General features: G+C 43.6%; 1 protein-coding gene across 5 annotated transcripts in view; it reads left to right on the forward strand.

The window, feature by feature from the left end:
• ZC3H12C (zinc finger CCCH-type containing 12C) overlaps positions 1–11,347 on the forward strand; it is a 68,228-nt gene extending 56,881 nt beyond the window's left edge. For all 5 annotated transcript variants that reach the window (XM_087433672.1, XM_087433670.1, XM_087433673.1 and 2 more), the window contains 3 exons: positions 1,100–1,334; positions 3,259–3,365; positions 4,051–11,347. In XM_087433672.1, the coding sequence (XP_087289798.1) occupies positions 1,100–1,334; positions 3,259–3,365; positions 4,051–5,447 (1,739 nt within the window). In that variant the 3' untranslated portion in view covers positions 5,448–11,347. The remainder of the gene's footprint in view (positions 1–1,099; positions 1,335–3,258; positions 3,366–4,050) is intronic.
• Positions 11,348–24,846: the final 13,499 nt, after the last annotated feature.

Raw genomic sequence — 24,846 nt, forward strand, 5'->3', positions numbered from 1 at the left:
TACGTGTTTGTCCAACCCAGTAACTGAGACCTCCTTGAGGAGAGGTCATTCTTAATATTGGTGGCCACTGACACTGGTACAGTACGTACCATAGAGTAGGCATGTAGCAACTGTCCACTGAAGAGAGAGATTTAAGAAAAATTAGGAACTGCATTGAGAAACTGCACTGAGAAGTAGTGAGCCTGTGTTTTTTTAATCATGATATCTGTCAGCTTATACCTGGCACTTGGTGCCAGAATTTACAATGGTGGGAAGACAGGAAGTAGAGGAGCGAAAGTAGGAAGAAGGGATGGTTGAGAGAGAATTTTCATCATTAGTCAAAATAGGAACTCGAGCACCATTTTTTTAAAACCACAACACAAGTCAGTAGAGTTACAAAGTGCTGTAAGAAGATGCTAACTACAGACAAAATGAGCATTCCTCTACCTATCCTTTTTCTCTGTATGGCTGTTTTCCCCACATAGTCACTTCTCATCTCTCATTCACTCAGTCCAGCCGCACCAGAATGCTGGCATTTGTGACCACGTGTTTCATGGGCGAGTACACAGAACACACAGTGGCCATATCCACAGCAACAGTTCTGCCCTCACTGCCTCCTTTCTCTTTGGACCGTCTGCCCTTTGCTACCTCGACTGCTTCTACTACTTCTTTTCAAACTCCCCCACCATCACATCCTTGGTGATGAGCTTTGTTAGAATGGCACTGTGCTGAGAATGGGTGAGAAGCTGTGCTCACAGTGCTAGTGCTGGTGGCTCCACCTCTGGAGCAAAAACTTCTTGTAATGAAAATCAGAATGTGCTCAGTCATGTTTAAGTTTTATGCTTTTAAAGTTTTTAAAACTTTTAAAGGTCTTTAAAGCTTTCAACTCTGTTTTTTAAGTTCACTTTTTTGGCTATTTTTAAAGGCTTTATTATTGAAAATCCTGAAGGAAAAGTATTGGGAGTTACAAATTTACTACATCTACAAACTGTAAATCGTAATCCTTAATTAAATCATTACATATATCCAGTAAGTGTTATAAAAGCTCACATTGTATGAAGTTGCTGTATATGTTGCGTAGGTATTTATTCCTGAAATTCTAGCCTGATTATTCTTGCAGATCAAGAAATTCTGCGTAAACTGGAGAAGGAGAAAATTCTGGTGTTCACACCGTCCCGGCGAGTCCAGGGGAGGCGCGTGGTGTGCTACGACGACAGGTTCATCGTGAAGCTGGCTTTCGAGTCGGACGGTATCATTGTGTCCAATGATAACTACAGGGATTTGGCTAATGAAAAACCAGAATGGAAGAAGTTCATAGACGAGCGATTATTGATGTATTCATTTGTCAATGACAAGTAAGTAAAACCATCTACTCTCCCTTAATACTGCTTCCCTGGAAATATAACCATCTTGGCAGCTGCCCCAGAAGCCCTCTCTTTTTGCCACTGACAGACCTAAGACAAGTTTCTTCCAACAACTGATTTCCCCATTAATCCTCAGTGGGAGCCAGGAAAACTGCAGAGTCATTGTGTGAGTGACAGGCTCCTGCCCTTCCCTGTAAGTCATTAACAGAGCAAGTTGTCTAAGACTCTGAGTAACCTGTAATAAGTGACAGAGGGAGAATCTGCGCCTTCAGAGAAAGCAGATTTTGAACTCTTGACCCCCAGAACCCTGCCTTTCAGAATCTACTTAGAGCATTGATAGCTTACTTAAATATATGATTTTTTAAATACATGATTTTTTTTAATGTTCTACCAACATAGGACTTTAGTCATGATTAAGTAAGTTGATAAATGGACAAATGACATGAAGAAGCATATCTCTTAAGAAATAAATGTATTTACAAATATGTGGAAAAAGTTCACCTGTTGATAATCAAAAATGCAAACTAAATCTACAGAGTCTATTTTTTCACCCATTTAATTCACAAAAATGTTTTTGCATATGCCTTATATTATTAATGATGTAATGAAACTGATATACAGTCTGGTATGGTTTAGCGGAAGCCTTCAAAATATGTATACCCTCTCAAGCCAATAGTCTCATTTCTTGGAATGAGAAGAGTTATACACATATGTTCATTTCTGTATAATTTATAATTGCAAGAATTCAAAAGCAACTAATGTTATAATAGAGAAGTCAATTAAATTGTGATACATCTCCCAGTGGAATATTATTCAGCTGTTCAGAATTATGATTATGAAGGCTATTAGGAAACATGGAAAAATATTTATGTTAAAAAGACAGAGCATAAAATTATATTTGTGTTTGTAAAATGATGTATGCATACAGGAAAATGACTAAAATGTAACACGTAAGTGGAAAATAATTGTATTAAGATTATAGGACTAAGTGACTTTGTCTTCTATTTTTAAACTTTTAATGTTGCCATATTGTTTTTATAATAATATCAAACACTATAATTGCTGTTATTATTCATCCATATTGACACTCCCTTAAGAGTTCATACATTATTCACATTTTATGGGTGAATACTTGATTTATTTCTAGTTCAAATAGTGACATAACTAGTATTAGAACTCCTCAATCATAACTTCTTCTCATTACCATGCCATGAATTCTTACTTCCATTGGACATCCAAAATAATAAGTTTATTTCCTTATGATTTCTTCTACTTGGCCGAGAAGTACCTTAGTATAATGGGAAGAGATTGGACTATGGAGTTAGACATAGTTGAATCTTGACTTTGCCATGTGAACTTAGATAAAAAAACTTAATTCATCTAAGCCTAATTAGAAAAATGTATTAATCTATAAAGTGGAGCTAATACTTCAAGGGATTAATCTTTGGATAAAATGAAATGATGTGTGCACAGCATCTGGCGCATAATGGCTGCTGGATTAGTTTCAGTCTTCCCGTTACTTTCTGCTGCCTCTCCCTTCCCTTCCTCAGCTGCTCCTCACTCTTCACAAGAGTGATGTTGATGAAGTTCTCCCAAAACATCCTTGTGATCGTTTTCTCAGGTCCTTACGAGATCCCAAGACTGAGAGGAAGGAAGAATTCATTAGAACATACTAGTCTCAAAACTTATTGAATTAAAACAAATAAAAGTTCAGCTTGAAACATTTTAATTTTGTTTTCATTAAGAAAAGAAAACTTTGTGTACTGATTTTTGTAATCCTGTAAATGTTGAATCAAAATACTTGGATTAAAAGTTCAAAAAAATACCTTAGAGTAAATAAATCTTTACAGTCTGTCTTTAGAATTCAGTTATCAACCTCCTACTAAGGTACAGTTTTGTGTTATAACCATGACAGATTCATGCCCCCTGATGACCCTCTTGGCAGACACGGCCCAAGCCTGGATAATTTTCTGAGGAAGAAACCTATCATTCCTGAACACAAAAAGCAACCTTGTCCATACGGTAACTTTCTTTATGAGTATTTAATATATACCTTTAGAACACAACATGTTGTTAAACTTTTGTTAATAAAAATAAACATTGTAAATTTTGGATGGCGTAATATGTAGTTCTTTTGATTGTAATTAAACTTAAGAACATGTCTTAGCCATGAAAAAATTATTATTTTTACCTAGTTGGGATCAATGCAGATGCATTTCCCTGAATTAAAACATGGTTCCAAAAACTCAGTTAGTTATACATGAAGTTAGTTTTCAGGTAGCTAAAAATGTAGAGTTCTTAAATCTAGATACATATCAGATTAGCATGGTTTTATCACATTACGGCAGTACATTCTGCTCTTCAAAACAGAATGTGCTACCTGATTATAAAGTCATACTGGGAGAGAAGAGGCAGGTAGGAGTTGAGGACACGGGTATTAACCAAAAACTCTGGAGGTGATTATTAATCATTTGACCAACTTTCTTACCTAAGCTCTTGATAGTACTGAAGTGGGAAGACTGAAAGGTGGCATTTCTCAAAAGTAAGGAGCAGAGCAATGCTTAGCATATCTCCCATTTCTGCCTCTGTTTCTTTCATAAGTTAAGAGCTGTGGGAGCAGTGACTCATACGTGGGGTACAATGACCGGTCCTATGTTTCAGGATCTGGTGGTATGCTCCTTTGCCTAATGGATTTTACTCTTCGTAGGGAAGAAGTGTACCTATGGACACAAGTGCAAATATTATCATCCTGAAAGGGGCAGTCAGCCTCAGCGGTCAGTGGCTGATGAACTTCGTGCCATGTCTAGAAATACAGCAACCAAAACTTCAAATGAAGGAGGACTGGTGAAGAGCAACAGCGTTCCCTGCAGCACCAAGGCCGATAGCACTTCTGATGTCAAACGAGGCGCTCCAAAGAGGCAATCGGATCCAAGCATAAGGACTCAAGTCTACCAAGACCTAGAGGAAAAGCTTCCTACCAAAAACAAATTGGAAACCAGGTCTGTCCCTTCCTTAGTTAGTATACCGGCTACTTCTACTGCAAAACCCCAAAGCACTACATCTTTAAGCAATGGCCTTCCAGCTGGAGTTCATTTCCCACCTCAGGATCAAAGACCCCAGGGACAATATCCTCCAATGATGATGGCAACCAAAAATCATGGAACGCCAATGCCTTATGAACAGTATCCAAAATGTGACTCGCCTGTTGACATTGGATATTATTCCATGTTGAACGCATATTCAAATCTGAGTATCTCAGGCCCACGAAGTCCTGAAAGGCGTTTCTCCTTAGACACAGATTATAGGATAAGTTCTGTAGCTTCGGACTGCAGCAGTGAAGGGAGCATGAGCTGTGGGAGCAGTGACTCATACGTGGGGTACAATGACCGGTCCTATGTCAGTTCTCCTGACCCGCAACTGGAAGAGAATTTGAAGTGTCAACACATGCACCCTCACAGCCGCCTTAATTCCCAACCCTTTCTGCAGAATTTCCATGACCCCTTAACCAGAGTGCAAAGTTACAGTCATGAAGAACCAAAGTACCATCACAAGCATCCTCTTCCACACCTGGCTATGCATCTGCAGCACCCAGCTGTGGGGGCCCGGTCCAGTTGTCCTGGCGATTACCCCTCTCCTCCAAGTTCAGCACACTCGAAGCCACCACACCTAGGGCGGTCCTTAGTGGCCACAAGAATAGACAGCATTTCTGACTCTCGGTTGTATGACACTTCTCCTTCAAGACAAAGAAAGCCTTACTCCCGCCAGGAAGGGCTGGGAAGCTGGGATAGGCAGAGTTATGGGATTGATGCGTATGGCTATCGGCAGACTTACTCCTTGCCTGATAACTCCACACAGCCATGTTACGAGCAGTTCACCTTCCAGAGCCTACCTGAACAGCAGGAGCCGACTTGGCGAATACCATACTGTGGAATGCCACAAGATCCTCCAAGGTACCAAGACAACCGAGAAAAGATTTATATCAACCTGTGCAACATCTTCCCGCCTGACCTTGTTCGAATCGTCATGAAAAGAAACCCTCACATGACAGACGCCCAGCAGCTGGCTGCAGCCATTTTAGTGGAGAAATCACAGCTGGGTTATTGAAAGATGATGCATCTTTGTGGTGTTTAGTAGTTTCTGTTCAGCTCAAATGCTGAGGGAGGTTTGCTACAATAGCACATGTGATCTCCTTCTCAGCAAGGAGGTTATATAGTATCCATTTATGTGAAATACTGTATCATGGAATCTGTATGTATAGCCCCACATAGTGGAAGTCTCACAGGATTGCTTTACATTCAAACTTTTTTTTAACATTTCCTTTTTAAAGCTATATCCTTGGCTGGAAATTTTTCCAGTGTGATTTACTAGATGTATCTGTGATCTTTGATATTAATCTTTGGTGCATCAGGGGTTTATATGCAGCACTTTTTATCCTTGTTTCATGTTTTATTAACTTGGTGTTTGTCTATCAATTGCAAGCAATTACAATACCTTCAGAATATTGGACATTTGACTAGACCTAGCCAACTGTTTTTTCAAGCCAAGCTTAATTGGAATCTTTTACAGCTTTTTAAGTTATTTTTATTTGGGGAAAGTGGGCTTCTTTGTGCTATAATCATTATTTATAGAAACAAAGTTATACTACAGCACTGACTTTATATTTTAAACAAAATGTAAGTTACCAGTTTATGTTGAAATGGGTAACAGTATATATTAGAATGATTTACAATATGGCACTTTTCATTGTTTTATTTTGGTTTGGATTTTTTTTCTGTTAAGTAATTAGTTAATTTAATATGGTTGATTTAAAGGAAAGCAGATGCAATCAATGGAAAAAATTGTTTCCATTTTTTTTTTAAAGAATAAGGCAAAAGCCGTAACTGTTACAGTTTAGAGCTTTGTCATCTAGCTGTGATGTGCTTCTAGACAGTAGAGATGGAATTGAATTCCTAGATTTCCATTAACCTGTATTTTTAATGTTTGTCTTTTTGTTTGGGGGCACAACAATACTGGATAAAATAACCCTTTCACAGTACTTGCCTGTTTTTAATGAATCTAATTATTCTCAATGCAACTTTTATATTTAATATACTCTTTAGCTTTCCTGCTATTTATCAAGGCTCGCCTGAGGTGGTTCTATGTGTTGAGGATATGCAACATTTATTGATACTGCACTATGGATATGGTGACGGAGGAGTTGTAAATGGTAACTTAAAGTTTTTGTAAGATACTGTATATTTTCCATTTTCCTGAAGGTAGTTTTTTGGGGGGCCTGTTATATTATTAAGGCCAGATTCTTGCCACAAATAGTGTAGTTTTAGATACAGACTAAAGTCTGTTCTAGTATTAGTAAGGGATATTTCTGGTTTCAAAGTCATGGGTTTTGCTAGACGTGAATTCATTTTTGTCAGTTAGGAGATAGTTACTGCAATCAGTGGCAGACAGTCGTGTGATTGACAGAGCTTCGCCTTTGCCTCCAGTCTTTGAATCTTACTTAGTGTAACAGACTCATTCTGACCTGCTTCTGTAGTCTGCCTAGACGCCTGGTTATTCTGATTATTCTACATGCTCCAGTTTGAAGTAAAGCCCTGAAAAACCAGAAAGTACCTTTTACTGTTGATACAAATTGTATCTTTTTAACTATAAGAACTATTTGATTTGTAGATCTAGTTAAAACACAAGTGCGTAACTATGATTAGACTTTTGGGCAACATTTTATCCCTTATTTAAATACAAATTTTTAAAGTAAAATTGAAGTCTAGAATAGCGTAGAAAATAAAAGTAACAATTTAGGTAAATAAAAGTGTCTGTCTTAGTTTTATATATTAAAATATATTAAATAAATTTATTGGCATTTTCTTTCTCCTAAAACTTACCTAGTGTGAACTTAACTTAAAATAAAGGTAAAATGCTGCCTGAAAATAATGTCCAAGCACCTTTGACTAGGATAACATTTTCACTACTTGTGTGACACTGTGTGTTGCACGAAGTAGGATTTGGGTATTACAGTAAATGCTTCTAAAAGGCATTGTGCTTATTGACATATCCAATAATCTGAACCGTGTTCAGCAAACTTAATTCAGGAAAGTGGTGTTCTACACAATTATTGCTGTTGTTTTTGAGGTGAGTGTGGCCCTCATCTGTACCCAGAAATAATTTGGATGGTGCCGCACACACCATTCTGAGTGGTGTCTGTCTGAGAGCGACCCTACTCACTCGTGAAATTGTTCTCCTGATTGTCACTATCTGTAGAACAAGTTTAAATGTAGAGGCTAAACCAGTGCCAAAAATAGGGTTACAAAAGTGTAGTACCTTTTATTTTAGTCATATTATAAACCTTCTTTTTGTTAGTATGAAATCATTTTTAAATCTACTTGTAAGTTTTGCTTCCATTTTTTTAATTTTTGCATTTTAATTATTTGAAGATTCTGCCAAACTTTACTAAGTTTATTTAATGAGATCTTAGGTGAAATGTATATCAGACCTTTAATCTGACCTCCTAATGTTTTTAGCTGACGATTTGTCATTGCTTCATGGATTTTAGACTGTGGAGAAAGAGTGTAGCTTGTCGCCACTTGTCCCGAAGTGAATAGCTCTGAACTGCCCACACTGAAATTCTTCAGTATAATTAATAGTGAGTTAAGAAATAGCAGTTTTCTTATGTCAAGAGGACAGTTTGTCCCTCTTTTTTTGAAGCACCAGTGTTGCTTTCAGAGCTGAAGAATGAGATATTTGGCAGACTTGAGACAGCAAATTCTTAGTTATCTAAAGCAATAAGTAAATGGATCCATTATTAAATTAAATCCATAGCTGATCCCAAACCTTCGACTTTTACCTTAATCGTATCTTTTACCAGACTTGCTAGCAAATAACTGGAGAGAGCTGTGTTAGTAAGTAGTGAAACTGCCAGAAGTGGTCAAGTGATAGAAGAGAAAGGATTCAGATGGAATATTCTGCCCCTCAATGATTGACAGCTGACTGTACTCGACACAGTAATTAGCCAGTTCGTTGTCTCTGTGTCTTAGTACAGAGGGAATAGTACCCACGTGGCCATATACTGGCCCTTAGTATTTTCTCCTTTCTTGCATGTGGTACGTAAATTTTCAGTCTCCTTTTTATGATCTCTATATCCTGATAGAGTTTGTCATTGACCTAAACATTTGAAAGAAATGCACACCAGTATAAAATATTTGATACTGTTAGAAACTTGAACTTTGTGTTTTTATGAAAATTCATTTATGAGAATATGTAATATAATTAAAAAGAGCATTTTTATAAATATATATATACATACCTGCATACATATTTGTTATGAAGTATTAACAATAGGAGGGTGTTATGCTTTTGATGGCTGATTTTTCCTTAATTAAACTATGTTTCTTTGAGTTGTGGATGACCAAGTCTGGAGTCTGGATGACCAATGATAAGATTTAGAACCACTAAAATGGAAAGCAACTCTTCACTGGTTTTATTCCTGGTATTTTTAAAGAATTATTTTGATAATTTTAATTGTGTAATTTTAAAACACAAAAAAAACTTAAAGTAGTATTGATTATACAGATAATTATTTAACATGTCTTTTATGGATGTATCTATGTGTATATAGACAGTAATATATTTATAAAACAAATATTCTTTGATTATGTTGTAGCTGTTAGTTTGTGATAAGTGGAGGTGGCTCTGGATGTGTGTGTGTGTGTGTGTGTGTGTTGAGAACTCACAAGCTGTTTTTCCCTTGACTTAATGGCACGTACCCTAAGGTATATTTCATTTTTGTTGTTTTGTTGTTGTTGTCCAGCTTCCTTATTCAAGATAAAATGAGACACACAGTTTTCCAGCCATTCTGTTAGTATATGGCGGATCTAGTTTATTATCATCCAACTCCTGGAGAATTCCTGAGCGACCCGAAACCAAACAGGTTATGGCCAGAGAGAAGGTTTATGTTCCGTATAGATTAAACATGGGAGCTCGGCTAGGGTGTTGAGCTTCCTAGGTGTATACCAACAAATAAAATACATGAACGACACACATGCATTAGAATAAGAGAAAGCAGAGTGTTAATAAACGTAGAGAAATATATGCATTATTTTAGATTGGTCTCGGAAACCCCCTAAGGCAAGAGTTGACAAACTTTTTCTGTAAAGGATCAGATAGTAAATAATTCAGGCTTTGAGAATCATATGGCCTCTATAAACCACTCCTGCCCTTACAGCAGGAGAAAAGCCCCAGACGGTATGTAAACGACTGGGTGTAGCTGCATGCCCATAAAATTTTATCTACAGAAACAGGTAGCAGGCCAGATTCAGCCTATGGGCCATAGTTTGCTGATCCCTGCCCTTGAGGGAGAAAAGCAGGCGTATTAAGTAGTAAATCCTGAGATATGTTAATATAAGAAATAATAATTGTATTTCAGTTTGACATTCAAAGAAAATCTGTTATTGATGGTCTTCAAAAGAAGATTGTGAGACAGTCGTATTAAAGTACCTTAACTCACTTATGTTTTTTACCTGGTCACACCCATTATTTATTAGAGATATTTCTTGTGTTCAACTCCCCCCGCCCCCCCCAAAAAAAAAAAGCATTCTGTAAAAAGATGTTTTAATAAGTATTGAAATTTTTTCACAAACTTTGTATTTCTATTGATAAATGGAAACCCTTTTGTTATTTAAGGGCCTCATGGACCAAAAATTCTGTTGTATTTTGAAAATTAACATATAATTCGCCACAAAATATTTTCAAGACTGCATTTATCAGTTACATTTTTCTGCTGGTTTTTGACTTCTAAACAAATGACAGATCTGCCCTTCTTTAAAAATGGTTTTAAAGAAGATATATATATTGTAATTTCACATACTATAGCTTTATTCTGTAAGATTAAAAATTGTGACTAGTATAATTGTAGCTACAATGTGAGCGCACTTGCTGTATTGTGACTCTCGTCATAAGAAACAAAGCGTCCCTCTGCTTCCTCTGTCCAGACCTTTAGTGTAGATATTTGTAGACACCTGAGGACTGTCCTTGGTGAATGATATTAACATGATCATGTGTGACTTTAAATTCGAACTGCTAGCACATTCATTCACAGTGCTTTGTAAATTGTGTTAACATCATAATATCATTTCCATAAGAACATTAAATAGTTTTGAACATTACCATCCACATAAGTAGTTATGCTTAAAATTGGAATACAAGTCTAGCTTTTAACAGTGTTTACTGTTTTCAATGGTAACTTAATTTTTTTTCTTTAGTGCCGTCTGTTAAGCTGCTTTCTACTACTGTTACAATGAAACTGTTATGTGTTAGGAGTGGCTTTTTCCCTAAGGTCCTTAGTCTTTCAGATTTAAAAACAATTTAAGGTTTTGACCATTTGGCAATAAAAAAACAAGCCTGTGCATGTTTTAATTTAGTTTTTATAAATTTGTAAAGTTTCACTTTTTAAACCATGTACCAAATTTGCCAATTTTCTGTCCAGATATTTCAGTTGAATAACAAATTGTTGTCCATTATAGCTTTTGACCCCTTTCTTAAAGCAGCTTATGTCTCAAGGGAAAAAGACATTGATGAGCAATGGTTTGTTTTATAAAGAATAGGTTTCAGATTTCCTTTGGTTTTTTTGCAATTATAAATTTCCTAGCTAATACAAAATACCCACAAACGTGCAAACTTCCGCAGTGACATAGACATAGCAGTGCAAGTGAACCGGGTTACTGATTTTATCTTTTCCTTTTAGGTTTTTTTCTCCCAAACCATAGTTGTATGCTGATAGTAGTTTGCAATTTGATCCTTCAAACTTTTCTTATAGGAAAATAAGGCAAAGAATATGTTTAGAACAACCATCTGATAAACTGATTGATGCTATTTATCCTATGTCTGTTCTGTGTGTTTCTGTAATGGAATTTTTACAACTCCAAAAAGCAGTATTTTAAACCTGCTGGAAATCCATATCAAAACAGCTATGTGATTCTGCCACTGAGGAAAAAAAATTAAAAAATGCATTTTTCTTATGGTGGTTTGTTTTTGTTTCCTGAAGAAATTGACCTCATGCAGCAGCACTGATGCTAAATAAATAAAAGCCCCCTTCACTAGTCCCATGGCTTGCCTGGCTCCAGTGGGTAATAACATATGGGTCTTCTGTAGGATAAGCACATGTTCAGTATCAATAATTAATTCATATGAGAACTGCAATTAAATACCAAAGACACCTTAGTCATACCTTACTGTTCTAATCATTTTCTATCAATGATTCACCTAAGCTGTTTGCTGGCTCTGCCTTGAGGCTCCTGCATCACCTCCTGTGACCTGATGAGGTGTTTGTTGTATAGATCTTTCTAGTGTTCTGCATCTCTCCTTGCATGAATCAAGCTTAGTGTCTTACTAATGCCACCCCCAGGTAGCTTCATTTCCCTTCTTTTGTGACCTCTTAGGAATGGAAAATACTCTATTTCAGATATGGTCACAATTCCGAAACTCATGATCTTCATGATTGAACATATTATGTTCTACAACAGCGTATAAGAAACTCTTCTCTTTCAGGTAGCAGACTTTTTCACACACCATTGCTTTTCAGACTTTTGCTCTTTTGTTATGTTTTTACCTAAAATTGCTATTTGCCATTATCAAGTAGTCTTTTTTTTCCCCCCACTTAAGCTGTTTAACTGGGATCTTATGGATTTAGGTAATTTATTTCAGTTCCATCAGCAGATTTGATTGTTGATGTTGAGGTGTAGTTGGCAGAGAACTCAGCATATCCAAAATAAGTATTAGGTGAGAGAGGCTGAGCTGAGGATCTAGAATCTTAGATCAGTCGACGGTGTTGAGTAGAGCTAGCAGTTCACTTCTCCACCTTGCACCTTTGTCTAAAGAGAAAGGATTCATACACACTGATGAAGCAAGGAGTGTTTGGGAAGGGGAGTGTTGTAAAAAGCAACTATAACGGCGAATTTATTCAAAATAAAATCCTTATAGTTGGGCCTCATTAAACCTACGTCCTTATTAGCATTTGAGTCTCAGCCTCAGATGCTGTTTTAGAGTTAATGATATTCATTTGGTGTTTTTAAAGGGTTTTTTAAAAATCTTTCAACGTTTTAAATGTTTTAAGATTTTTAAAGTAACCTTTTAAAAAATGTATTATTCCTCTCTACGTGCAACCATCAGCCTGGGCATTAAGAGTACAGCCTGTGGAGGCTGAATCCCGCTGCGCACGTCCTGCGTGGCGAGATGGGCAAGTTACTACACACGCCTCGGAAGCAATAATTGCCTCATCTCCTGGGGTTGTTGAGACTAAATGAGTTAAACCCTTTGAACAGGCAGATCCAGAGTGTATGGATCTGTAAGTGACAGCCATCGTTATGTAAATGCTAGGTGTTTAAATTACAGAGCCATTTTCAGATGGTCTCATTAGAGCCTTCGTATCTCCAGTTATGTTGTAGAAGAGTCTGAATTCTAACGATGAGTGTAATGTGATACATTCAACAGTGAGGTCTATTTCAGGAGTGACATTTTAACCTTTGAAGAGTTCTTCCCCTCGTGTTATTTCCTTGCTACTCCCATTATTAGGCCTTTCTTGGCTTAAGGGTTTTCTATATATCATAATAGGGAAATAAACAGAATAACAAAAATGATAATAATAAAACAGAAGGTAAACCTTCCAGAAGCTCCCAGTTCAGCAGGTCATGGGCTGCGTTAGTGACCCCTCTGCCTTCCACTCCCACTGCTGGAGGTGACGCTCAGCAAACTGGTCTGCACACTTTCCCTCCTGACCTGAGCGGAAGGGATGTCAGCACCTCACCATGGGAACCCGCAGAGCCCACCTAGACAATGCACATTTTTCCAGGCAGATGTCAGATGAAATTGGGTGATGGTTTTTCTCTTTGAGCATTTCCTGCTAGTTTATAACTAACTGCTGCTCTGAGTTGGAGAGATAGATAGGGCTGGGGGGAGACCGCTCACATTTGAGGGTCCAGTACTATAAATAAGTTAGACCAACATCCTATGAAATGGACAATATCCGTATTTTAGAAATGAGAATACTAAGATTCAGAAAAGTTAAAGCACTTGCTCAAAGACAAATCCCTCTACATGCTTCCAAAATTTTTCTTTTTAGTCTGCTGCCAGACAGTCCTAGGACAGAGCCCATGATCATCCTAAGTGGGGGTTAGTCTATAAAAATTTAGGTCTGAGAAATGAACACCGGTGACACTGTAACTGCACATACTTAAGCAGGCTATGACTTTGCCTGGGGGCAGAGAAAGACGAGGAAAAACATGAATTACAACTTTTGTCTTCCTCAGTGACCCACACACCTTCAACACTGCTTCCTCAGTGACCCACACACCTTCAACACTGCTTCCATGTATAGTCATGACGAAGATGTCACTTGTATTGGAGGGAAAGATTACCCAGAGTTCTACCTGACCTGCGACTTGTGATGATGGTCCTGGCCCAGGACCCAAGCCAGCTGACCAGACTCAGTGCCCAGGGTCCCAGGAAAACCCACATCCCACAGCCTCTCTGATAGCAAGGCTGGTCGGCCTGTGCTGGAAGGAGATTATTTTAGAGTCTGGACTCCTCTCCACTCCTAAGCGCTCTTTGTCGTCCTGGAGAGTAGAAGGCAGTACATTCATTTCTAAGGTTTCCAATCATGCACAGAGCCCTTCTCGGGTGTCTTTTGAGAGGCCCCATTTAGCTTTCAGACTCTGGACAATGCCCTCTGCAAACACAACACCTTTCATGGGAAGCAGCTGCCATTTGCATTTCCCATGCTTTCTATTTACACAAATTCAGCATGAGATTAGAAATAGAAAAGTTTAATTAGATGGTCGAACAGATTCCCTTCCCAGTTCCCCAGGAGAGCCCAGTGAGGGACAGAATACTGAAAGAATGGGAAACACAATGTTTAAATGCACTTCCCATTCACCAAATCCCCGGCCTTCCCCACTCTTGTCCAGAGGCCTGTGCGGCACATCTCGGTGCACACCGGTCACCATTCAGCCCTTGGTGGCCCACCAGCAGACACGTGAGTCCCAGGGCACAGGCTTTTTCACCACCTCAGCCTTCAAAGCTCTTCCCTCCCCCTCCACTTTCCAAAGATGTAATTATCATTCATCTGAATAGTTGTTTCAAATATGCATGTGGAAAATTAAGGGAGATGGCAAATACAATTTTGTAACTACAGGAAAAGCTATTCAATAGACTCCAGAGGAGACTTACGGGTTTGCTATGTATGTTACCAATTTAACAAGACTAGGACAAAGCGCGCTGCGTCCGTTGTGAATGCAATGCACGTTAAGACACGGCAAATTACAAAGCGACGAGTGGAGCCAAATGCATGTTCTAATCCAAGCTCAACTTCATGGAGTGTGTTGAGCTCAGGGAGGCGGAGAGCAGCCATGAGTGGGACTGGAGGAGGCCACTGGCCCACGGGCAGTGCAGGTTAGGGTCCACAGTCCCAGGTTCTGACAGACCTCAGGGCAGAGCCTCTGTGAAGCAGCAGCCCTCCCTGCTCTTGCCTTCACGCTACCCCATCTCTTCCTAGTTCTGAGGCATCCAGAAAGGTCAGGATTGTCAACTCCACCCCCTCACCCAGCCAGAGGTGGCCCGGGGACACTGAGATCAGCCAGGGGCAGTCATCAGTGGTCATGGGGGTGGGGAAAGAGGAAGATGGGGAGAGAGGAAGCTCGCTGGGCACCTCTCTAAGAAGAATTTAACACACAGACTTCTGATGCCACTTCCCAGATTGGCAGCAGGAAATGCCCGTGGTTAAAGGGGTGCTGTGAGCGACACTGAATCTAGCCACGAGCTCAGTTATGTTGTTAAAATACACATGTATTCAAGGATCGAGCCACCCGGCTCTAGGGCCAGAGCAGCCAGAGGAGGACAGTCGCCACAGCTTGCGTCCTCAGCTCCTAAGGAGCCGAGGGGCTGGGTGCATTTCCTAACTGGCAGTCCATCCCTCATGTCTGTTGGTTCATCTCGACAGGGAGCAGTACCACCAGGCTGCCTTTCTGAGCCTTCTTTGCTCAGGAGGAACAAGCACAACTTCCCCACAGCCTGCCTCAGGTCAACGTACACCAGCTCCTCTGCAACCACCTGGTAAGCTTTGCCTACAAGACCCTCCCCTCCAAGAGACCCAGTGTTTCTGAGGCTAACTACATCCTCCTAGAGGAGAAGAAATGCATTTTGAGAGACACCGGGTCTTTCAGGTTCATGTAGTTCACAGTGATGCTGTGCCCACGACCTGGGGCAAAGCAGCAAAAGCTAACGGCAAGGGGAGCTGGGTGGAGGGAGCTGGGGATAAAGAATAAAGAAGAATTCTGTTTTTCCCACCTCCAACCAGTGGCAAAGGGAATAGTGAGATCCAACTGCTCTCTGGCTTGGAGAACAGCTGTGCTGACTCCTGCTGGGGGAGGGTGAGGTAGTGGGGTGCAGAGGAAAGGGCAGGAACTTGGGAGCCAGACAGACCTGGTTGCCAATCTGGTGCCCCCATTGCCACACATGACCTTGAGCAGCCCCTGAATCTTGAAGCTGAGCCACTTCCTCTATTAAAAAAGGGAATCTTTGGGGGCCGGCCTGGTGGTATAGTGGTTAAGCTCACACACTCTGCATGGGCGGCCCAGGGTTTGCAGGTTCAGATCCCAGGTGTGGACCTACACACTGCTCATCAAGCCATGCTGTGGCGGCATCCCACATACAAAATAGAGGAAGATTGGCAATAGATGTTAGCTCAGGGCCAATCTTCCTTACCAAAAAAAAGGGGGGGGTATCTTTTTGCCCACCTTCCAGGGGTGTCAGTCTAGTTAAATAAGATATCTGCATAGCACCAGAGCCCAGAGCATGGGACATAATAGATGCTCAAAGCCATCAATTCCATTCCCAGTCAGAGACCGGAGCCTTGCCCCTAGTTCTTTCCTTTCCCTTGTGCAGCACACACAGCAGTTCCTCAAGCCCTCCATTCAGCCCTCTTACTAGACCTCACGTTCATCACCGCCGCCCACCCCCACTGCTCTGACTCGGGCCTCTAGGAACCACTTCTCACCCACCAGTCTCCCTACCGTAGCAACCACCTCCTACCTGGTCTCCCTCAAATCCTCCTTCCACCCTGTAGCTTGACTAGAGTTAACCTTCTAATGATGCACTTCCTAGAAGCCTTTGGACCCCCACCTGCACCTCACCCCCCCAGCACACACACACTGCCTGTATGATGAAGCCAGAATTCCTTAGTATAATATTCAAAGCCCACCCGTCACAGTGACATCCAGATGCACCATCTGCCCCCACACCCACCACAGACTCTAGACCATGGACCCTTCCCAAAGCATGGATGGCAAGTGCTCTCCTTCCTCCAGGCTGCATCCTGCAGGCCCCTTCACCGGGGAGAACCTCCATCTCTGCTTTACCAGCAAAGACAAAATCCTTGGCTCCACATAAGTGCCACCCTCTGCCTACAGCTTTCCCCAGCCTTTCTAACAGAAGTTAGGCCCCCCTCTCTTCTAGCACAGACCTCTGTTGGGTCCCGATGCTGGATTTAGGTTAGTTGCTTGCTTACCCGCTGTCGTTCTCTCTTTGCCCAAACCAGGAGTGCTACAAGAGCAGCGGCTGTGTTGGGTTCAATTTTTCTCTTTACTTGATTGATTGATTGATTGATTGATCGATTGATTGATTAAATCAGCAATTGCTAAATTGGCAGTTGCTGAGTTAAATGCTGAAGAAGAACCTGTGGAGAGAACTAACGGTTCCCACCACCTGCTTCATGTTCAGGGCTGTATGTTAGCAATTATCTCTTGGCTTCTGCCCTCAAGGAGATCAAAGTCTAAGGGGAACGAGGGAAGCAGTCCAGGATGCTCGCCACCTGTGATAACGCTGTGGGCAGACAGGAAATTTCTTGGACCTGGGTTCCAGAGGTTGATTGTTTTACGGGAGCAGAAAACATAAAAGTCAGAAGAAACCATGCACAGAGGCAAGGAGGCGTGACAGAACGGCTTCCAAGAACAGGGAGGTTTAGAGAGGCAGCTGGGAGGTACCCCAAGGCCAGATTGTAGATGCCCCTATTTGAGAAGCTCAGGATTTGGGCCTTTAAACTAAGGATTACAAATACTCCGTGCGCCAGCCTGATTGGCTGATGGGCGCATCTACTCTGGCCAAAACAATGTCCTTGCTTCCCTTTTCCCTGAATGCCTCTAGCTGGGATGTGCACTCTCTAATTTGGCACCCACCCCTGGCCCCACGATTTTGTCATGCTGAGCTCCTGAAGATATTTGGGTGTGGAGTCCCTGCAAACTGGCAACACTGGGGCCAGTAAAAACACTGAAGATTTTTAAACAGGAACTAAATGGTGGCTCCCACTTTTGAAGAGGACAATAAAACTAGAGAAGGATCAGCAGTGGGGAGACAGCTGCACTTGCCCCTCCGCATGAGAGTGAAAACAAGAGCAACTCAGTGGGCAAGGAGAAGAGGAGCCGATGGTAGGATACCCCTCTGAAGTCGAACCAGACCTGGCTTGTTACGGGGGTGATGCTGGACAAGGGCTTGCCATGTGGCCATCCATGGCAGGTGAAATCCTGCACCTGAGGCAAAAAGGAGCAACCAGTACCGCCCTCTGAAGTCCTGCTCCCAGCCCAGAGCAGCTGCCCGGTGGATGTCAGTCCCAGTCCCCGCCCTGGCCTATAAATCACCTCAAGAGCGAACATTAAGGCCTCATCTTCCCAACTCCACTCTCACCCCCCAAATCCACTCTCCACAGAGCCACCAGAATATTCTCTTAAAACTGTAAAGGTCAGTCACTCCCCTGCTGAAAACCCTCCAGTAGGTTCACAGGTTCAGCTCTGACAGGCTTTATCCTTTAGGTCTCTACACGCTCTGGATGAAAGCTGTCCGGTTGCAAAATTTGAGGCTAAATGTGTGATTTGCCTTGTCCTTCAGGTCATCATTCTGTGTGCCAGCCAGCCTGGACCACAGCCTGTTCCCACAATACGGCCAAGGTTTTCCTTTAGCTCCAGCTGGGGGCCTGGACTTGTTCCTCCTCTGCCTCACCTTTCAGAATCTTCCCACCTCTCAAGGCCAGAGCTGAGGCTGCTCCACGGAGGAAGCATCCCCTGCTGACAGGCTCTCCTGTCACCCCCCTTATGGCAGGTCTCATCCTACATTGGTACCCGGCTCCCCCAGGCCACTGCACGGGCAGCAAATGATGCCGTGATCACCCTTGTGAAGCAGTGCTTCTCTGGCTCTGCTCCGTGGCACTCCAGCCCCTTCACTGGCCGTCTAGCAGTGCCTTCAACATGCTATACAGCATCTCAGGGCATTTTGGTTTGCCTTTCTCTCTGCCTGGTTTTATCCCTCCAGGTGCTGGCGTGAGTCCTCCCCTCACTTCTCCAGGTCTCTACTCAAGTGTCTCCTTCTCAGTGAAGCCCTTCTGACCACCAGTTATAACATTGCAACTCCGGCGCTCCCTCTGTGACGTGCCCCATTTTATATCCTCCACAGCACTTCTCGCCATCTGCCATAACCGTGTCATTTGTTTATTGCTTGTCTCCCTCTGCTAGAATACAAACTCCATGAAGGCAGGGACTTGATTTATTTGGTTGCTCAGTACCTATATGATGAATGAACAGACAACGCTCCTTTGTGGCCACATTCCGGATGTCACCTTGGAATGTGTCTGGATCTGCCTGGGTGAGCCCAGCTTACGTGGTGGCTGGAACACAGGCTACACATGCCTGCACACACACCGTGGCTCAGGGCTGTGGGTCCTAACTCTCCTCTAGGCCACGAGCTACTTGAGTTTGGCCCCTTCCCAGCATGCCCCCTGCCCCCGTCCTGAGTGGGCAGGAGGTTGGGGTCCTGGAGGAATTTGGGTGGTGGAGCCTCAGGGCTTGGCTAGGAATGGGGCCACGGCCCCTGTGCCCTAGCGTTATGATGTGCGGATTTGAAGGGTCTTCTCAGAGATGGCAATGGACAAAATCAGGACCCGGACTGTGTAGTCCAGAGCTGAGCTATCATCTCCCGATAGAGCAAGGACAGGGAGGTGTCCAAGACCAGGTTACCACATATGCCAGGGTGATATTTACTAGGGCAGAGTCATTTTTAATCAGCTCCACCATCCCCAGCAGCAACCTGGAGAGAAGGCAGCTTTTACTTGCAGCCATTGTTAGTCACCTAGGACCCAGGCCCACGACATACCCAGGAGGCAACTGTTGATGATTTGGGTACAAGTGCATTGTCATGTGGCCATCCATACACTCAGGGCCCCCTCCTTATCCCTCAAAGCCCCCCGTCTCCCTCCCTGGCTGGCTTCAGGACTAGGCCAGAGCATGAGGGAAGGTAGACAGTAGGATGAGACACACAGCAGCTGGCTCGCTGCGTGAGCAACTTTCTTGGAGGAAAAAGTTGTACCTTCCAATTCTGTCATGAGTTACCAGCCTAGCATCCTCCGGTGACTTGTCAGTGAGTGAGAACTAATGAGCCGCGGGCGGCCCCGCCCCAGTGCTGGGGGCAGGGGGAGGCCAGGGATCCCTCTAACCACTCATTGTGAGAGCAGGGCCGAGGCACAGGGATCGTCCTAAATAGCTGCCAGGTGAGTGAATAAAAGAACGGTATTCTCTCAGGTAACCCTGTTCCTCATTGCCACGTGCAATCAGTTCTCAGAACTGGTACCAAGTCCTTCATTTCTACCTGTAGGGCACCTTTTGGCGCGAGTCCCTCAGAACTAGGTGAACAGGCTGCCCCGGGGATAACAGGACACAAGACTAGCATTGCTATGTTAAATTAGCCAAAAGGAACTGAAAATGGGTTTTGAGCACCTACAGACCTTATCTTTTGGGGGAGGAAAAATATGTTATAGAAATCAATTCATTCTTTTAGAGGTGTAGACATCAAAGTCCAGAGAGGTTAGACGAGTTGCCCGAAATCACACCGCAGATCATGGACGAGTTGGAATTAGAATGTCTCATTCCAGACCAGAGAGGGCAGTCCACTGTGAGGACAGGGACGAGCGATGACTCACGCTTGCCTTCACCTTGGTTCAACCTCCACACCAGAAAAAAGGCAGTGCGGAAGACATGTGAGAGGATCCGGGTGCAAGAGGTCTGCGTGCACACGCTCCCGGCCGGTTCCTCCAGAGGCGCCCGAGGCCCGCGTGGCCGGTGAGCAGCGGGAGGGCGCCGGGGAGGAGCTCCTCGCCGCTTGCTGTCTGCTCTACTCGTGAGGCTGGGGAGGAGGTTACATCAATGGCTCAGGTCCCATTCTTTCTCTGCCCCCACTCCATAACCTGGTCATTTCTGCACCTCGAGGGGCCAGGCCACAGGACACTGTCCGCGGTGACTGTTTTCCCACGCGGTTGCGGTCTGGCGGAAGTAATGCCACATCTGTGCACGAGGGAGCAGCACTGTGGGCGCCGGGGTTCCCAATCTCCCCGCCATGGACGTTTGTGGCTGGGTAATTCTTTGTGGGGGGACTGTCCTGTGCACTGTAGGGTGTTTACCAGCACCCCTGGCCTCTACTCACTAGATGTCAGTACCTCATACACCCCAGGTCATAACAATCAAAAATGTCTCCAGACATCCTCAAATGTCCCCTGGGGGGGCAAAATTCCCTGGGGGGGGCAAAATCCCCCCTGGTTGAGAACCAGTGGTGTCCAGACTATAAATACTGGAGAATAAGGCCACGGAGAGGGAGCACAGTGACTGTCACAGGGCAAAGGGGGACATAATCTGGTCTTAAGAATGATCGAGGGGCCAGCCTGGTGGCGTAGTGTTTAAGTTCAGGGGCTCCACTTGGGAGGCCCAGAGCTTGAGGGTTTGGATCCCGGGCACGGACCTATGCACCGTTCATCAAGCCATGCGGTGGTGGCGTCCCATATGCAAAGTAGAGGAAGATGGCACAGATGTTAGCTCGGGGACAATCCACCTCACCAAAAAAAGAAAAATGATTGTGTCTCCCCTGCCTTTCCCAGCCCCCAAGCACCTAAGACTGTCGTATAATAGTTCTGACCACTGAAATACGAGCAGAAGAGACAAGTGTCACTCCTGGGCCCCGGGCGTTGGAAAGCCCGAGTGGGGTTCTCCAGTCTCTGTTCCCCTGCGATGGTGAGAGACGGTGTGCTCCGCACTATGCTGGGAAAACCAGGTCCCCGCAGAATTGTGAGGAGCAAGATGCCCCCCAACGCACGCAGAGCAAGGGGTGCACCTCTGAGGTGTGGGCATTGTCGGGACGTGCTGGAGGCTCGCCTCTTGTGACTAATGGAAGTGGGCAGATGGGAGAAGGGAAAGCATTTCTGATGAGGGTGGGGGAAGCCTGAAGGAAGACCTGGAGGTGAGGAAGTCCTGCTGATGACGGTTGAGGAGGAGCCTGGCTCTGCTGGAACAGCAGCGCAGTGTAGGGGAGGGGGATGGAGGTGTGCAGTAGGCACACGCATCCAGATAGCAGAGGCTGGAGAGGCACGCCGGAGCGAAGAGCAACGTGATAGCAACAGGGCAGACTGGGTGCAAGTCATTTTTAAGCATACATGAGTTTTTTGAGTAAAAGAAACCAGACACTAAAGAGTACGTGCTGAATGATGGCATTTACATAAAGTACCCAACGGTAAACCATATCTCCCCTGCTAGAATTCGAGATAGTACTTACCCTCGGAGGGAGAAGCTAGTAACCGAGAAAAGCACGGGGAGACTTTTGGAGGCGTAAACGTGCTTTCTGCTCTTGTGCTGATTCCGCTGGTGCATTCAGTTTGTGAAGATTCTTCCCGCTGTCCACTGTTTGTATTTTATATGTCAATGAGAAGGTTTTAAAGTGCGCTAGCTTCATCATCATTGAAAGGCCCCAGTTAAATGTTTATTTGTGCCCAGAGCTCCACAAGGTTTTATTAAAGGAGAACTGCACACGTCTCTTGGATTCTGTTTGTAAATTGGCATTTCAGGGCTGATTTATGGCTGGCATTGATTCATCTGGTGTTCTACTTAGAACAGAAATGAGTATAATCCATAACCATTTGTTTCTCCCCAAGGCCGTGGGCTAGAAGAGGATATTGATTTGTAAGAGTTACTCATACTGACCGAAGAGTTTGCCGGCCCCAGCTGAGCAAAGGACGCCCAGCTGACTCAGACAGCCTTGAGAACATTCAGTTCTGGAGACTGAGGGGACCAATACATAGAACTCCGTCTCTCAGACACGCAATCCCTGGGGCTGTAAGCTGGTCCCCAGTCCAGAAGCCGCAGCCTCACCTGGGGCACTTATTAGAGATGCAAATTCTCCAGCCCTGCCCCTGACGTGTGAATCAGAAACCCTGGAAGTGGAGCCCAGCACCTGTAGTTTAACAAATCCTCCAGGTGGCTCTGATGCACATTAAAGTGAGAACCACTGTGCTAACTCAATTGAGAATTCTAGCAAAAGAATAAGCAGGTGAAGGCCATAGATCACTTTCATCCCTGATAAAGCTGGTACTGGGGAATGTGGGCTTATTCCTGCGGCAACTGGGCTTCCTAAGATTGAACCCCAGACAGACTTACCCTCTCGTGGGAGATCCCGGGCTGCCTCTGTAAAACTAGGGCATGGAGGAGCGGACATAATGTGTGCTTCCTGCGGACAGCCAGCTCCCCACAGGAAAAGGAGAAAGACTGCGTCCACAGCTCCTCTCCAAACTCACCAGTCAGGCAACTCATCCACCTGCCTGGAAAGGGATGAGGATGCTGTGCTAGAGGGAGCTGTATCCATGCCGAAGGAGGGAAGCGTTCCCCGCAGTGTGTCCTTAAGTGCGGGTGTGGATTATTAGTGATTAGAAGGGATCCGCTCTTCTCCCTTTGGGTTGCTGCACCGCTGTCCGCTTTCTGTGACCAGGACTCAAGTCCAACAGTTTACAAGTCCCGGGGCTGCTCTTCATGGCACTGCCCCATCCGGTGGGTGTGGGTGGTCCATGAAGAAAAGTGGCTTTTTGTTCTGAGGCTTCAACTTCCCACCCGTACGTCCCCATGACAGGTGTAGACTGCAGCCTTTCTGCCCTCTGCAGAAGAGACCCTGAGAAGAAATCCAGCCAACAGGATGTGAAAAGTGAGCTGAATGTGGCTAGATGGTGCTTTGACTTGTTATTATCTTAATACATTTCTTAGCACCTGAAAATAAGTGATGGTCATAACTCTCTTCTGCCCTCAGTTGCCTGTTTTTGCCATCCCATGACCTTCCTCTTGTGTATTAAAAGTATGCTGCTCCCTCCCCTTTCCCAAAGGAGGAGAGACTCGAACACAAAGGATCTTAGAATTCATTTAGTCCAGACACCTCATTTTCCAGCAGACAAGTCAGAGGCCCAGAGGGTTGGAGTGACGTGTCCAGGGTCTAAGCACTCATTAGTGTCAGAGCCACAACCTATGCCCAAGTTTAACACCCACAGGCTGAAAATCCTCAATCCTCCACAGCTCCATAAACAAGCGTATGCACAGTTGGTGAGCTTCTCTCTTACTGCACTATAACCAGAAGCAACTGATAATTAGTCACATATTTTTAATAATTTCCCCCTGTATCACCAGTCCTGGCCAGACAAGTCTCTGTGCAGAGAAGGTCTGTCTAACAGTATCGCAGCAGAATTTGCTGTGGAAGGCAGCAGCCCACACTGTGCCTTCTTTATCTTTTGCCCTTGAGCCTCAGGTTCTCTGATGAATCTACTAAAAGGGGAAAGCAAGAACGGACCTGGCATGACCGTTCAGATAGTTATCTGATCAGTGGTTCAAAGGGCTCAACCAGATGATTTCCTCAAGTGCTTGCAGTCTATTTTGTTTTAGTACATAAAAAGTAGTCTTTCAAGTCTGCCTGCTAACCCCTGCCATGGGACCCCCAACTTCCTGCTCCAGTGCATCCCCAGGTCTTACGGCTGAGTGGTTTTACACCAACTTCTGCTTATAATCGAGGAGAGGCCTAAGAAACAGCAATTTGATAAGAAACCACACAAAGTATGTGGTTATCTTTTAAGTTATAAAAATGCCTGATAACTAATGCTTTCCAATAAATTATGAGACAGTTTGGGAGCAAATATTCCTTGATATTAGACAAACAGCATTACTTTTGCTGAATAAAAAGGTTATTTGCTTATGTGCCCCCTTTAGGAGGATACCATTTCTAAAACAACTAGACTGACTTAGTACCCTTAAAAAACATCAGGGACAGATGGAAAATTCAATATCATGTTGGCATATTTTGTGTGGTTTTTCTGAAAATCTTGAAGGAGTACCTTACGTCTAGCAGTGAGTACCTGCCATATAATCGTGACACAATACGTTCTTGAAGGATGCAAGAGTGACTATTAGAATAGCTGACTCATGTCACAGACTGTCACCCAATCCTCTAAGCTTCAGTCCTTGAACATTCAGACCATCTCAGAGTGCCAGGAACAGTGCCACCTAGTGAATTAATAATGCTGCTTCACGTCCCAGCTCTGCCCTCATACTCCTTTACCTTCTTTCTCCAAACACTGGCCAACTCCAAACTAACACTTCGTGAAATCAGAGAAGACGAGAACCTGAGATGAGGC

The sequence above is a fragment of the Ceratotherium simum genome, chromosome 7, assembly GCF_057802395.1.
Source record: "Ceratotherium simum simum isolate JZ-2026a chromosome 7, ASM5780239v1, whole genome shotgun sequence".
Lineage (NCBI taxonomy): Eukaryota > Metazoa > Chordata > Mammalia > Perissodactyla > Rhinocerotidae > Ceratotherium > Ceratotherium simum.